Source organism: Littorina saxatilis, linkage group LG15 (assembly GCF_037325665.1).
Source record: "Littorina saxatilis isolate snail1 linkage group LG15, US_GU_Lsax_2.0, whole genome shotgun sequence".
NCBI classification, from domain to species: domain Eukaryota; kingdom Metazoa; phylum Mollusca; class Gastropoda; order Littorinimorpha; family Littorinidae; genus Littorina; species Littorina saxatilis.
This window is the reverse complement of record NC_090259.1, coordinates 26,992,710-27,008,948: the sequence shown is the minus strand read 5'-3', so window position 1 is coordinate 27,008,948 and position 16,239 is coordinate 26,992,710. Positions and strand designations below refer to the sequence as shown.

Genomic DNA, 16,239 nt, shown 5'->3' with positions numbered 1-16,239 from the left:
GGTATAGTAATCTTCGACGAAGCCCGGATTTTGGTATTGCATTTCAGCTTGTATGCTTACAAATTAATTAATGAGTTTGCTCATTAAAGTTGTCATTAAAATCGATTTTTCGCAAACAGATTTAAATTTGATTGCATCGTGTTCTTCATTATATTCTGAATCTAAACATATAATACATATGTCATGTTTACTCTTAAAATGTGATCACAAGTAACGAAAATAGAGTAATTAGTCTTACGATTAAAATTTAAGAAATCGATCCAAAAATGATTTCATCTTATTCTTTATCATTTCCTGATTCCAAAAACATATAGATATGATAGGTTGTATTCAAAACAAGCTCAGAAAGTTAACAAGAATACAGAAAAGCGCGCTTTCCTGCTTAGCACAATACGCTGCCGCGCTAATCTGGCGTGTCAATATCGCTACGTTTTGTACGTGGAAGGTGAGCGATTTCCTTCACGCGGGGATTGACGAAGCTGTACTGTCTTGGTGAAAAAATACAGTGCGTTCAGTTTCATTCCGTGAGTTCGACAGCTTGACTAAATATAGTAATTTCGCCTTACGCGACTTGTTTTTATTGTCTTAGTTCTAGTTTTCTTTTTTTTTTACCCGGCTGTGTAGGCAGAATAAAGTGAAGATCTTTCCATATAATTCCAAAGACTGAAACAAACGGATGACGATCAGTCAGTCTTGACCTCGTTAAACCATTAGATCCGTGATGTCGAAGCAGACAATCCCGCTGCGTAGAAAAAAGTTCTGAAGATCTTTCCATAAAACTGAAAGATCGAAAAAAATAGATATCACCAGTCATGACCTCTTCCAACCGCTGTTTGAAAAATAGCATCTGGGGTGAGAGTTTGGTTGATTTCTGGCACACACGATTCAGCTATGTAACGGTGTGCGTGATGGTAATCAGTAAAGGGGGATGGAGTATTTAGGATATAAAGTTCTGTACGTTAAACTTTTTATAAGACTCATAAAACATACACGGACACACACACACACAGACACACACATAACATAGACACCGAGAGCCACAGACTCGCACGCACGTAGGCTGTTCGCACGCACGCACGCACGGACACACACACACACACACACACACACACACACACACTCACACATGTATACGCACACACACACACACACACACTAACACACAGTCACACACAAACGCTTACACATCCACACACACACACATCTACACACACACACACACACACACACACATCAAACGCTTCTCTCGCATACATGCCCCCTCCCCCCCCCCCCCCCCCACAGACGAACACGCGATACGGCGGTCGTGACCTCTTTAAACTTCAATAATGATAGCTCCTCGGGTGTCACGAGCCCTCCAGACACAAGCCGACAGCACGCGATGAAACTTTCCCTCTGATAAATGACTCTTTTCGTCTGGGTTTTTCAGCGTGACGCTTTTGAAGAACAAAACGGAAAATGAACAAGGAGAGACAGAAAACTACAAAGGAAGAAAGAGAAGAAAGAACAAGTCGCGTAAGGCCTAATAAAAAAATAGGTGTGGTTACGGTAACCCGACCTACCCTATTTTTAGGGGCCGATCCTATAACTTTTTATTACATTTGTCAAAAAAAAAAAAAAAAAAAAAAAAAAAACGAGTGCAAAAAACGCAATGAAAGCGAAAGCGCCCGTGTCGCACACTTATTTCCCTGTCAAGTACTGGTTTAATTTGTACACATTAGAAAAAAAAGTTTAAAAAAAAAAAAAAGTGATTGCCTACCTACCTACCCTATTTTTTTTGGCTATGTTACCGTAACCACACCTATTTTTTTTTTTTGGCCTAAGGCGAAAATACAACATTTAGTCAAGCTCAGTCGAACTCACAGAATGAAACTGAACGCATTGTATTTTTTCCGCAAGACCTGTCCACCGCTCGTGGCAAAGGCAGTGACATTAACAATCCAGAAAAGCGCGGTAGCGGTTGCGCTGAGGAGGATAGCACGCTTTTCTATATCTCTATTCTTTTTAACTTTCTGAACGTGTTTTTAATCCAAACATATCATATCTATATGTTTTTGGAATCAGGAATGGACAAGGATTAAGATGCCACCAAGCTGAAATGCAATACCGAAGTCCGGGCTTCGTCGGAGATTACTTGACCAAAATTTCAACCATATGAGAGCGTGACAGTGCCGCCTCAACTTTCACGAAAAGCCGGATATGACGTCATCAAAGACATTTATCAAAATAATGAGATAAACCTCTGAGGACATCATACCCAGGAACTCTCATTTCAAATTTCATAAAGATCGGTCCAGTAGTTTAGTCTGAATCGCTCTACACACACACACACACAGACACACACACATACACCACGACCCTCGTCTCGATTCCCCCCTCTATGTTAAAACATTTAGTCAAAACTTGACTAAATGTAAAAAGAGAAGAAAAATAACCTTCAAAAGAAAGAACTGAAAGAAAAAAAAGATCAGAGAAAGATGAGTCTTCTAAACATTAAAGTGAGGCTGTTAATGACTGAATGTCTGACCTCCCAAGACACCAGACTGTCAGTCAAGGAAGTTAATTTCCGGGTCAGTTACAATCAGATACGAGGAGATTGAACCGAGATCGGTGTTGTAGGTTGGGTGAAATTGTGTCCGTTGTGTTATGTCTGCCTGTAAGCGCCCCCACCCCTCCCCCCACGTTACCAAACACATAAAAAAAATAAGATCAAATTTAATAAAATAAAAAGAAATCAGATTTGAAAACAGGAATTTAAATATTTACAAACGTATACTGTTCATACATTCTGACCTCTGTGTGTCCTTGCGCAGTGTTTCCATCTTAGCAATGGAGTTCAAAATACGAAAGAGTATATTTGTGTGTGTGACTAATCGTGGTTCATATTAACGTGCATGTGAAGACTGCAACATTTGCGTCCTCATGGCTTTAGACAGTGAACACAGAAAGTTTGGGTGTCATGAATTTTTTTAAATTGTTTTACATTACGTATTTTAATTAAAAGTGTGTGTGTGTGTGTGTGTGTGTGTGTGTGTGTGTGTGTGTGTGTGTGTGTGTGTGTGTGTGTGTGTGTGTGTGTGTGTGCGTGCGTGTGTGTGTGTGTGTGTGTGTGCGTGTGTGCGTGAGCTTGTGTGTGTGTGTGTGCGTGCGTGTGTGACGGTGCGTGCGTGTGTGTGTGTGTGTGCGTGCGTGTGTACGTGCGTGTGTGTGTGTGTGTGTGTGTGCGTGTGTGTGTGTGTGTGTGTGCGTGCGTGTGTGTGTGTGTGTGTGTGTGTGTGTGTGTGTGTGTGTGTGTGTGTGACTTTGTCCTCTTTTTTGTGTTTCTTTTATTTTTTTGTCCAAGAAACACGTGACTTGAAAAATAGGTTAGATCGGGTTACCGCAAGTTCACACATATATTTTTTTAATTTGTGAACGCTTACTATCTGTGCGTTTTTCTTTTGAAACCCATTGTAAAGTTGTACCGTGTTTCATCATGACCTCATGAATATGCACGGGTCATGACGTCATCAGTGTATAATCATATCCGTCCATTCTTCCATCATCCTTTATATTTGCCAATCATAATACACCGTAGTCATGGAAACGACTTGATGTATGTTGCAGGCAGGCGACGCATACGAGGATATGAAAATGGCGAATGTATGCGTCACGATAACATCGGGGACCGGAAGTGCGCCAAAAAATGCGACCATGACGCCGACTGCAAGTCCAAGAAAAAGGCCTGCGAATGTGATGGTGTCTGTGGCAGATCTTGTGTCAATCCCAGTGAGTACCCTGAGATAGAGAGAGAAATAAAGAGAGAGAGAGGGAGAGAGAGGGAGTGAGAGACAGAGAGACACGGAGAGAGCGGGAGTGAGGGGTGGAGATATGTGTATCTCTCTGTATGTGGGAGGGGGGGGGCACTTCCAGAAAAAAGTACCGGATACATGAGACTTTATAATTATGTAATTTCTTTCAGATAATATCATGACGCTTATTTTTCGTTTTAACGATAAATGCCTTTTGATGACATATCAGTTTTGGATAAAAATTGAGGCCGCACTGTGGTGACCTCATGTTTTCAATCAAATTGATTGAAATATTGGTCAACTAATCTTTGACCAAGTACGGACCATCAGATAGAATTTCAGCTTTGAAGCTCAACATTTGTTACTGAGGTTTTTTGTAAAAGAAAGGGATTTTCAATAACAGATTTAAAATTTAGTGCATTAATTGTATTCTTTATATTTTCCTAAATCCAAATACACTCTGTGTGCTACCGGCACGGTTGGCCAAGTGGTAAGGCGTCCGCCCCGTGATCGGGAGGTCGTGGGTTCGAACCCCGGCCGGGTCATACCTAAGACTTTAAAATTGGCAATCTAGTGGCTGCTCCGCCTGGCGTCTGGCATTATGGGGTTAGTGCTAGGACTGGTTGGTCCGGTGTCAGAATAATGTGACTGGGTGAGACATGAAGCCTATGCTGCGACTTCTGTCTTGTGTGTGGCGCACGTTATTTGTCAAAGCAGCACCGCCCTGATATGGCCCTTCGTGGTCGGCTGGGCGTCAAGCAAACAAACAAACTCTGTGTGCTGTTTACTCTAAACATGTGCTCATGTGCTAAATTTGGTTCATGCAAATTAGGTCCAGCGTTCACATGCTTCGCCGAGACCAGTGCGACCCGTCTCGGTCTTCAGGTTGCGGTTAGCCAAACCAAGAAATCTCGGTTACTGGCTGATCCATGGCTTTCAGTGTCTATCTTTTTGTTGAAGGCCGATAGATTGACTAAATGTTTTGATTTCGCTTCACGCGACTTGTTTTTTTTATTGTGCTCATTGAGTCACTTGAGAAAAAGTGACTCTATGTAATCGGTCAGTGTTAGTCTGTCCGGCCGGCCGTCCGGGCCGGCCGTCCGTAGACACCACCTTAACGTTGGACTTTTCTCGGAAACTATCAAAGCGATCGGGCTCATATTTTGTTTAGTCGTGACCTCCAATGACCTCTACACTTTAACGATGGTTTCGTTGACCTTTGACCTTTTTCAAGGTCACAGGTCAGCGTCAAAGGAAAAATTAGACATTTTATATCTTTGACAAAGTTCATCGGATGTGATTGAAACTTTGTAGGATTATTCTTTACATCAAAGTATTTACATCTGTAGCCTTTTACGAACGTTATCAGAAAAACAAGGGAGATAACTAGCCTTTTCTGTTCGGCAACACACAACTTAACGTTGGGCTTTTCTCGGAAACTATTAAAGTGACCGGGCTCAAATTTTATGTGAACGTGACTCATTGTGTTGTGAATAGCAATTTCTTCCTGTCCATCTGATGCCTCATATAATATTCAGAACTGCGAAAGTGACTCGATCGAGCGTTTGCTCTTCTTGTTTTTCATTGAGCTTGTTTTTATGTATTCATATTTTTCATTTGCAATTTTTATTTTTTATTCGCTAATTTTTGTTTGCCATTTGCTTGCGTTTTTCATCTTTCCCTTTATTTTTGTTTTTTAAATTTGCAGACCTGCGCTGCATGCCGGTGCCGCGTCAAATCCCGCACGGCAGCGTGGCCATCCTGCCGTACAACAAGTTCGCGGCGGTGGCGCGCTACAAGTGTCAGGACGGCTACATCCTCGTGGGACTCTCCGTCCGGGTGTGTCAGGGCGACGAGACGTGGAACGGGGACGAGCCCCGCTGTGCGCTCGACAACTACCAGGGTAGTGGTGGTGGTAATGATAATCAACATTATCAGCAGCAGAAGCAGCAGCTGCAGTTGTAGCATCATCGTCCTTATGGGCAGAATATACCTGCGCAGTTTCAGCGGCACCGACGACGCACTGCCTATTATTTATGCCGCGATAGGGATTATGACGAGTAGGCCTACTTGGCCTGTTTTCCTTGCCTGCCACGTGTAGCGGGCTGGGATAATCTGCAGTGCGTCGTCGGTCCTGCTGAAGTTACATATGTGAGCGGAGCCCCTTATTATCATCAGCAGCAAGAGAAGCAGCAGCAGCATCTTCATCATTTTTTTTTTTATAAAAGCGCTTTCACCACAGTCATAAAATTCAATATTGATCACATATGAACATTGCAGGGTACCTAAACCACAGCCCCGTATGTGGTGTGTGTATCGTGTCTGGTATGTCTGATGTGTTCATTACGTGTCTCGCGTTTTCTTAACACTTTCTACCCCACCTATGTTGACCAAGTTCTTTTTGTTGAGACTAGCTGTGCTGCAGCAGGTCACTCAGAATAGTAGTAACTGTGTAGAACTGTGTATCAACACGCTGGAATGCAGGCGTTAGATCCACGTTACAGGAAGCGACTGAAGCTAACAGTTTGAGCTGATATATCCGTACCTGGTCAGATAGAGCAATACCTGGGATATATCCGTACCTGGGAGACAATGAGTTAACGTGCCTGGTGTGTTTATAACGAGCTGTATTTGTTCGTAAGTGTATATACTGTGTTCGTGACGTGTCTCATGTGTTTGTAACGTGTCTCATATATTCGTAACCTGTCTGATTTATTTGTCACGTGTCGGGTGAGTTTGTAACATTTCTAGTGTGTGTTTTAACGTGCCTCGTGTGTTTGTAACATGTCTGATTTGTTCAAAATGTGTCTCATCTTTTCGTAACGTGCCTAAGGTGTTTTCTAACGTGTTCATGATGTGTTTGTAACCAGGCTGGTGTTTAGGGTTATCGTCGTAAGGTGTGTTTGGAGCGTGTCCGATATGTTGTAACGTTTTGATTAATTAACGAATCAATCATATCAATTGATTGATTGATTTATTTGTCAACATATTTATTTATTTGCTAGACATTTAAAAAAAATTAAATCCATTACTCATTTATCAATCTGTATTTGCGTTGCAGCGGACAAGAACGTCGCGTGCCGCTCACCGCCAAACATCAACCACGCCCACATCGTGAGCGGGGTGGAGCATCACCACGAAATGGGCACCAAGCTCATGTACAAGTGCGACTTGGGCTACACGCCCACCAAGGGCAGCATCGACAGCGCCTGGTGCGTCACCAACGGCATCTGGGTGGGGCCCAACCTCACGTGTGTCAGTAAGTGGCATTGTGTTGTCATGTGTTGTTGGGGTCAGTAATGTGGGGACTGAGTCTGAAGGGGTTCCGGGGTCAGTCAGAGAGGTATGGGAGTCTGAGAGGTATGGGAGTCTGAGAGGTGGAGAGCAGGGGCGGATCCAGGGGGGGTTTCCGGGGTTTCCGGAACCCCCCACCCCACCCCTAGCCTAAAAAATAAAAATTGAAAAAGAGTAAAAAAGAACATAAATTGAAAATAAAGAAAAACTTATGGCTCAGATTGCACCAGATTGCTCCATTTTCCTTGATTTTTATCTTTTTACCCTTAGGAGCCGGCCTTTCTTTAGTAAGTGGCGATTTCAGAAAATAGTTGGGTAATTTGTTGGCTCAGGTTACACCAGATCGGTCCTTGTTTTGATCTAAATTTGTCTTCTTAAATTTAATTTTTGGAAGGTGTATTAGGGGAAGTTTCTTGGCTCAGATTGCACCAGTTTGCTCCATTTTCCTTGTTTGTATCAAAAATGTTGGGGGGGGGGGGGGGGGGGGACCCCTAGGAGGTTTGAACGCTTCATGCCCTCAACTAATCGCTTCGCGTCGTCGAATTGTCCCTAAAAAACAATTGGACCACGCCCCCCCCTAAAAATGATGTGATTCGCCCCTGGAGAGTCTAAGAGGGTTGGGGAATCTGAGAGGGGTGGGGAGTCAGAGAGGAGGAGAGTCATAGAGGGTTGGGAGTCTAAGAGTTGGGGAGTCAGAGAAACCGATATGACCACACATTTTTAGTGTTTTTTTTATGAAGGAGCTCTTGGAATTTCCAAAAGTCTGCATTATATTGACACGAGCGCTCATGTGTTGGCAAATAATGTGCGTTTGGAAACAAAGAATATGAACTTCCTGGTCTTCGGACACTCTGAGTTCCACTGAGGGGGTCCTAGGACCCTCCTGGTGGAGCGTCTTTTGGGGTTCAAGTCTTATCTTGTCTGCTTTTGCCCGGCATCTCTCCACTGTTTTCTATGCACCATCCATCACTCCTCACTGCTATGCTGTTCTTTGCTGGGTCGTCTTCCTGTGTGCTGTGCCTTTCTCAACCTGTCCACGATTCTCTTTCTGATTTTGTCCCACGTATTTCTACTGTTTTCTATGCACCACCCATCACTCCTCATGCTCCTGCTGTTCTTTGCTTGGTCGTCTTCTTGTGTGCAGCCTGTGTTGTGCCTTTTTGAGTCACTTGAGAAAATGTGACTCTATGTAATCGGTCAGTGTTAGTCTGTCCGGCCGGCCGTCCGGCCGGCCGTCCGTAGACACCACCTTAACGTTGGACTTTTCTCGGAAACTATCAAAGCGATCGGGCTCATATTTTGTTTAGTCGTGACCTCCAATGACCTCTACACTTTAACGATGGTTTCGTTGACCTTTGACCTTTTTCAAGGTCACAGGTCAGCGTCAAAGGAAAAATGAGACATTTTATATCTTTGACAAAGTTCATCGGATGTGATTGAAACTTTGTAGGATTATTCTTAAATTTACATCAAAGTATTTACATCTGTAGCCTTTTACGAACGTTATCAGAAAAACAAGGGAGATAACTAGCCTTTTCTGTTCGGCAACACACAACTTAACGTTGGGCTTTTCTCGGAAACTATAAAAGTGACCGGGCTCAAATTTTATGTGAACGTGACTCCCAGTGACCTCTACACTTTGACGTCTGCTTTGGTGACCTTTGACCTTTTTCAAGGTCACAGGTATGTCTTGAAGGAAAAAAATTGAAATATCATATCTCTGAAACTATTCATCGGATTTGATTCAAACTTTATAGGATTATTCTTTACATCAAATTATTTACATCTGTATTGTGTTGTGAATAGCAATTTCTTCCTGTCCATCTGATGCCTCATATAATATTCAGAACTGCGAAAGTGACTCGATCGAGCGTTTGCTCTTCTTGTTCAACCTGTCCAGGATTCTCTTTCTGATTTTGTCCCACGTATCTCTACTGTTTTCTATGCATCAACCATCACTCCTCATGCTCATGTTGGTCTTTAAGCCGTATGCGTGTGCGTTGTCTGTGTTGTGTCTGTATGTTTCGTCCCGGTCTTATCTTTCTGCTTCTGCTTTCTCTCTACTGATGTGTGCACCGTCCATTATTCCTCATGCTCATACCTGCTGTTTTCGTGTGTGATGTGTGTGTTGTGGCTGTCTTTCTTCTCTCTACTGATGTTGTGCACCGTCCATTATTCCTCATGCTCATGCTGGTACCTGCTGTTTTCGTGTGTGCTGTGTACGTGTGTTGTGGCTGTGCCTTTCTTCTCTTTCTGTTGTTGTGCACCGTCCATTATTCCTCATGCTCATGCTGGTACCTGCTGTTTTGGTGTGTGCTGTGTGTGTTGTGGCTGTGCCTTTCTTCTCTCTACTGATGTTGTGCACCGTCCATTATTCCTCATGCTCATGCTGGTACCTGCTGTTTTGGTGTGTGCTGTGTGTGTTGTGGCTGTGCCTTTCTTCTCTTTCTGTTGTTGTGCACCGTCCATTATTCCTCATGCTCATGCTGGTACCTGCTGTTTTGGTGTGTGCTGTGTGTGTTGTGGCTGTGCCTTTCTTCTCTTTCTGTTGTTGTGCACCGTCCATTATTCCTCATGCTCATGCTGGTACCTGCTGTTTTCGTGTGTGCTGTGTGTGTTGTGGCTGTCTTTCTTCTCTTTCTGTTGTTGTGCACCGTCCATTATTCCTCATGCTCATGCTGGTACCTGCTGTTTTCGTGTGTGCTGTGTGTGTTGTGGCTGTGCCTTTCTTCTCTTTGTGTTGTTGTGCACCGTCCATTATTCCTCATGCTCATGCTAGTACCTGCTGTTTTCGTGTGTGCTGTGTGTGTTGTGGCTGTGCCTTTCTTCTCTTTCTGTTGTTGTGCACCGTCCATTATTCCTCATGCTCATGCTGGCACCTGCTGTTTTCGTGTGTGCTGTGTGTGTTGTGGCTGTGCCTTTCTTCTCTTTCTGTTGTTGTGCACCGTCCATTATTCCTCATGCTCATGCTGGTACCTGCTGTTTTCGTGTGTGCTGTGTGTGTTGTGGCTGTGCCTTTCTTCTCTTTCTGTTGTTGTGCACCGTCCATTATTCCTCATGCTCATGCTGGTACCTGCTGTTTTGGTGTGTGCTGTGTGTGTTGTGGCTGTGCCTTTCTTCTCTTTCTGTTGTTGTGCACCGTCCATTATTCCTCATGCTCATGCTGGTACCTGCTGTTTTGGTGTGTGCTGTGTGTGTTGTGGCTGTGCCTTTCTTCTCTTTCTGTTGTTGTGCACCGTCCATTATTCCTCATGCTCATACCTGCTGTTTTCGTGTGTGATGTGTGTGTTGTGGCTGTCTTTCTTCTCTTTCTGCTTTTGCCCATCATGATCTCTGTATGCTTTTATGCACCAGCCACCACTCTTCATGCTTCTACCGGTCTTTTCTGGGCTGTTTTCTTGTGTGTGTTGTGTCGGTGTTTTTCTTCTCTTTCTGCTTTTGTCCAACATCTGTCTACGGCTTCAATGCACCATCCACCACCCATGCTCCTGCTGTGTTGTGTATGTTATGTCTGTGTTTATCAACCTGTTCAGTCGTCCCTTTATGCTTTTGTTTGCCTTTACGGCTTCAATGCACCATCCACCACCCCTCATACTTCTACCGGTCTTTTTGGAGCTGTTTTCTTGTGTATTGTGTGTGTTGTGCCTGTGTCTTTCTTCTCTTTCTGCTTTTGCCCAACACCTCTCCACGGCTTTATTGCACCATCCACCACTCACTCCTCCATGTCTTTTCTGGGCTGTTTTCTTGTGTGCTGTGTGTGTTGTGTCTCTCAGCGGCGTGCTGTGGGGCTTCTTGCCGCTGCACTGCTGCCGCCCGTTTTCCCTCCCCTACAGGCACCACGGCTGTCCCCAAGTGCCCGACCCCTCCCCAGATCGCCTACGGCTCAGTGGAGGTCCTGAGCACCAGCGGGGTGGGCGAAGAGGCGGAGTACCGGTGTAACCAGGGTTTCTACCTCATCGGCGTCAAGATCCGCCACTGTCTGAAAAACGAGATGTGGAACGGGACCACGCCCAGTTGTGATAAAGGTGAGTCAGCGTTGGTGGTTTTTTTGGGGTTGGGGTGTGGGTAGGGGTGGGGGTGGATGGAAGGGGGGAGGGGGGGTTGAGTAGGCGGGCACATACACGAAGATATATACACATAAAGAAACTCTCTTTGTATGTCTCTCTCAGTCTTTGTCTGTCCGTCTGTCTGTATGTATGTCGATCAGTTGGCCTGCTTGTCTCTGTCTGTCTGTCTGTCTGTCTGTCTGTCTGTCTGTCTGTCTGTCTGTCTGTCTGTCTCTCTCTGTCTCTCTCTCTCTCTGTCTCTCTCTCTCTCTCTCTCTCTCTCTCTCTCTCTCTCTCTCTCTCTCTCTCTCCTCACACACATAAAACAGGGGGTGTTGAAAAAAGAGAACCAGAAGAGTATGTGCTACCCACACAAGGATTATATCATCATGTAACACAGCCTTACCTGTCAAGTACCACGCGCTGACCTCTAAACTGTAGGGCTTGTTGTTGATCCTAAACATGCTTGGTATATATTATATCCATACATTGCTGAATAAAACACTGTTGAAACCAAACTGACCAACACTACTGACTGCTGTCCTCAGTGGTGTGCGGGCCACCTCCGCACGTGGAGCACGCCGAGCATGACGCTGACCCCGACACCTTCCGCTTCCCCACCAGCACCACGCTCAACTACGCCTGTGAGTTCGGCTACTACAGGGAGGGCAGTCCGCGGGCCATCTGCACTGGACCCGAAGGAAACTGGGCTGGGCCCTCATTGATATGCAAAGGTGAGCAGTCAGGGCTTTCCACAGAGGCTCCCAACTGGAGGGTGCAGATGAATGTTTCCGCCTGTCCTACGAGTCTTGACTATTGTTAAGAACTAGTAAACTACCAGGTCTTGCTTTACAAAGGTGAGCAGTCAGGGCTTTCCACGGAGGCTCCCAACTGGAGGGTGCAGATGGATGTTTCCTGTCCTACGGGTCTTGCCTATTGTTAAGAACTAGTGAGAACTACTACAAGGTCTTGCTTGACAGGAAGACTGTAAAACGAGTTCCGCCGTCTCCCCACAAATGCTCTAACTGGGGCGTGCAGATGGATGTTTCCTGTCCTTCAGGCCTTGCATATTATTCAGGTCTAATAGACTACAAGGTCTTGCTTTATGAAAAGCTTAGACAATGAGGCCCGCTGTCTCCCCACAAATGCTCCAATAGAGCGTGCAGATGGAAGTTTCCTGTCCTACATGTCTCGTCTATTATTCAGAACTAGTAAGCTACATACAAGGTCTTGCTCGACAGGAAGCCTAGAAAATGAGTCCCGCTGTCTCCCCACAAATGCTCCAACTGGAGCGTGCAGATGGATGTTTCCTGTCACACAGGTCTTGCCTATTATTCAGGACTAGTAGACTACAAGGTCTTGCTTCATTTGAAACTTCGAAAATGAGGCCCGCTGTCTCTGAAAGCGCACGAGCAGGGCTACCAATAGAGGCTACGTCAAGAGGGTGCGGATGGATGTTCCTGTCCTATAGGTCTTGCCTATTATTAAGCCTGTCCTTAATTGTGCGAAGTCGTCAAGAGGGTGCGGATGGATGTTCCTGTCCTATAGGTCTTGCCTATTATTAAGCCTGTCCTTAATTGTGCGAAGTCGTCAAGAGGGTGCGGATGGATGTTCCTGTCCTATAGGTCTTGCCTATTATTAAGCCTGTCCTTAATTGTGCGAAGTCGTCAAGAGGGTGCGGATGGATGTTCCTGTCCTATAGGTCTTGCCTATTATTAAGCCTGTCCTTAATTGTGCGAAGTCGTCAAGAGGGTGCGGATGGATGTTCCTGTCCTATAGGTCTTGCCTATTATTAAGCCTGTCCCTAATTGTGCGAAGTCGTCAAGAGGGTGCGGATGGATGTTCCTGTCCTATAGGTCTTGCCTATTATTAAGCCTGTCCTTAATTGTGCGAAGTCGTCAAGAGGGTGCGGATGGATGTTCCTGTCCTATAGGTCTTGCCTATTATTAAGCCTGTCCTTAATTGTGCGAAGTCGTCAAGAGGGTGCGGATGGATGTTCCTGTCCTATAGGTCTTGCCTATTATTAAGCCTGTCCTTAATTGTGCGAAGTCGTCAAGAGGGTGCGGATGGATGTTCCTGTCCTATAGGTCTTGCCTATTATTAAGCCTGTCCTTAATTGTGCGAAGTCGTCAAGAGGGTGCGGATGGATGTTCCTGTCCTATAGGTCTTGCCTATTATTAAGCCTGTCCTTAATTGTGCGAAGTCGTCAAGAGGGTGCGGATGGATGTTCCTGTCCTATAGGTCTTGCCTATTATTAAGCCTGTCCTTAATTGTGCGAAGTCGTCAAGAGGGTGCGGATGGATGTTCCTGTCCTATAGGTCTTGCCTATTATTAAGCCTGTCCTTAATTGTGCGAAGTCGTCAAGAGGGTGCGGATGGATGTTCCTGTCCTATAGGTCTTGCCTATTATTAAGCCTGTCCTTAATTGTGCGAAGTCGTCAAGAGGGTGCGGATGGATGTTCCTGTCCTATAGGTCTTGCCTATTATTAAGCCTGTCCTTAATTGTGCGAAGTCGTCAAGAGGGTGCGGATGGATGTTCCTGTCCTATAGGTCTTGCCTATTATTAAGCCTGTCCTTAATTGTGCGAAGTCGTCAAGAGGGTGCGGATGGATGTTCCTGTCCTATAGGTCTTGCCTATTATTAAGCCTGTCCTTAATTGTGCGAAGTCGTCAAGAGGGTGCGGATGGATGTTCCTGTCCTATAGGTCTTGCCTATTATTAAGCCTGTCCTTAATTGTGCGAAGTCGTCAAGAGGGTGCGGATGGATGTTCCTGTCCTATAGGTCTTGCCTATTATTAAGCCTGTCCTTAATTGTGCGAAGTCGACCACGCGCAGTATACTTTGCGAAGTATGTCGCACTGAGTTTTCAGTAAAAAGACTTCGGGCTTAATGAAGGACCGTGACGAGTAGACTTCAAGGTCTTGCTTCGTCGGGAGCAACAAAATCGAGTCCCGCTGGCTCTGAAAGCGCCGCGGGAGTGTGAGCTTTGGCGATTACTGCACGAAAGCACTGTCAAAATGCATATCAACAATGTGCTCGCATGCTAAGTTGCACGTTCGCCTTTCGCGGGTTTTTTTAAGAATAAAGTTTATAGCACTGGCTATAAACCAAGAGGGCCCCGGGACCACCAAGTTCTGTATAAGAGCCAATGACGACAGGCATTTGACACGAGGTGGGCGGAGCCTGTGGGTTGGATGTCACATGGTTAGGGTTGCGGAAGCTCTACTCTACTACTCATACTATAGTTGTAGTCTTGAAAGCACATTCAACCCACAGGCCCCACCTTCTTCGTTTCAAGCGCCAGTGGGGCCAATGATAATACGGTGTCCTTGGACCACCCGCAGTAAAATGTTAGAGGTTCCGAAGACCAGGAGGTTCATGTTCTTGCTTTTGGGAATACACATTCCACAGGATGTTTACAGCGCACATGTCAGGGTAATGCCGACTTTGGGGAGTTCTCTGTCGGAGCAAAGAGGGTTTTCCTACGGAGGGAAACACTCTTTGGTCTGAGCCCTTCACGTTATTTTTATGTCGGTTAGATGTGCAAAGGGCAGTTGTGGCAGGACCGGAATTGTGTTCGTGACCCGAGACCCACCCTCTTTCGCACACAAAAATCCAAGTTGACATTTCACTAGAACCCTTTACACAGTATAATGCACACAGTTGATTTATGTTTTCCCACTGTAACCCCACTGTTTCAGCGCGTGACTGCGGGGCTCCTGGTGAGATCAACAACGGGTTCCGAGACCCCGGGTACCGCTTCACCTACCCGACCCGCGTGACCTACCACTGTAGCAATGGCTACGAACTACAGGGGCGGGGCTACAGGGAGTGTCTGGCCAATGGGGAGTGGTCCGGGGAGCTGCCCGAGTGTTTTCGTGAGTCTTTACGTTTTATTTCATTTTGTTTTTCATTTTTGTTGATGATCATCCCATTGCTGGATGGGTCGTTTCCTCCCAATGGACAGCTAACAGCAACACCAGTTGCGCTTGCCGAGTGTTTAGGTTATAATCAGCAACGCGCAGTGACTGCTGGCCGAATGGTCCAGGTCCAAGTTCTATCCCTAAAATAATGTTCTTTGTTTTTATTCCCCAAAATGTGCCCTTATTCTTGTTTTTGTCTGTAACGTAGAATTCTAGCTTCTACGCACCAGTGGTCAGGCTGGATTAAGTGTGACATTGCAGTTCCGATATTAAAAAACTGAAAAAGGACATAAAAGTATCTGCCTTCACCACAGAATGTCCACCTTTTATTTATTTATTTATTTTGGTTTTTTGTGGGTTTTTTGCACGTTATATTTCATTTTTCCTCCAATAGCTTGCAGCACATATAAACCTGAACACAAACTAATAGTAGCCACACACAAAATGTATATACAAATAAACAAAAAACCTATCGTCAACCTTTTTTTTACACAGAATGACTGCCAACCACCTGCCGCCATAGCGAAAGTTGTAGACAATCAACCACAGCAGAACCTCGGACAATTATTCTTCAAGTATATTATCAACAAGTTGTAGGGCACAAGGACAAGCCGATTACATACTCTCTCTCTCTCTCTCTCTCTCTCTCTCTCTCTCTCTCTCTCTCTCTCTCTCTCTCTGTCTCTCTCTCTCTCTCTCTCTCTCTCTCTCTCTCTCTCTCTCTCTCTCTCTCTCTCTCTCTCTCTCTCTCTCTCTCTCTCTCTCTCTCTCTCTCTCTCTCTCTCTCTCTCTAACTCGTTTGTTGTCAGTCAGTTTTTTTGTGTTTTTATATTTAGTCAAGTTTTGACTAAATATTTTAACATCGAGGGGGAATCGAAACGAGGGTCGTGGTGTATGTGCGTGTGTGCGTGTGTGCGTGTGTGCGTGTGTGCGTGTGTGTGTGTAGAGCGATTCAGACTAAACTACTGGACCGATCTTTATGAAATTTGACATGAGAGTTCCTGGGTATGAAATCCCCGAACGTTTTTTTCATTTTTTTGATAAATGTCTTTGATGACGTCATATCCGGCTTTTCGTGAAAGTTGAGGCGGCACTGTCACGCCCTTATTTTTCAACCAAATTGGTTCAAATTTTGGTCAAGTAATCTTCGACGAAGCCCGGACTTCGGTATTGCATTTCAGCGTGGT

General features: G+C 45.1%; 1 protein-coding gene and 1 long non-coding RNA gene across 2 annotated transcripts in view; one reads left to right on the top strand and one right to left on the bottom strand.

Moving 5' to 3' along the window:
- LOC138948979 (uncharacterized) overlaps nt 1-16,239 on the bottom strand; it is a 411,010-nt gene that overhangs the window by 156,928 nt on the left and 237,843 nt on the right. The gene's annotated exons all lie outside the window — the stretch shown is intronic.
- The window catches only part of LOC138948967 (protein lev-9-like), a 93,982-nt gene that overhangs the window by 59,368 nt on the left and 18,375 nt on the right, over nt 1-16,239 (top strand). The window contains exons 2-7 of the mRNA XM_070320652.1: nt 3,607-3,768; nt 5,500-5,694; nt 6,853-7,050; nt 10,919-11,110; nt 11,680-11,865; nt 14,831-15,007. Coding sequence (XP_070176753.1) covers nt 3,607-3,768; nt 5,500-5,694; nt 6,853-7,050; nt 10,919-11,110; nt 11,680-11,865; nt 14,831-15,007 — 1,110 coding nt within the window. The remainder of the gene's footprint in view (nt 1-3,606; nt 3,769-5,499; nt 5,695-6,852; nt 7,051-10,918; nt 11,111-11,679; nt 11,866-14,830; nt 15,008-16,239) is intronic.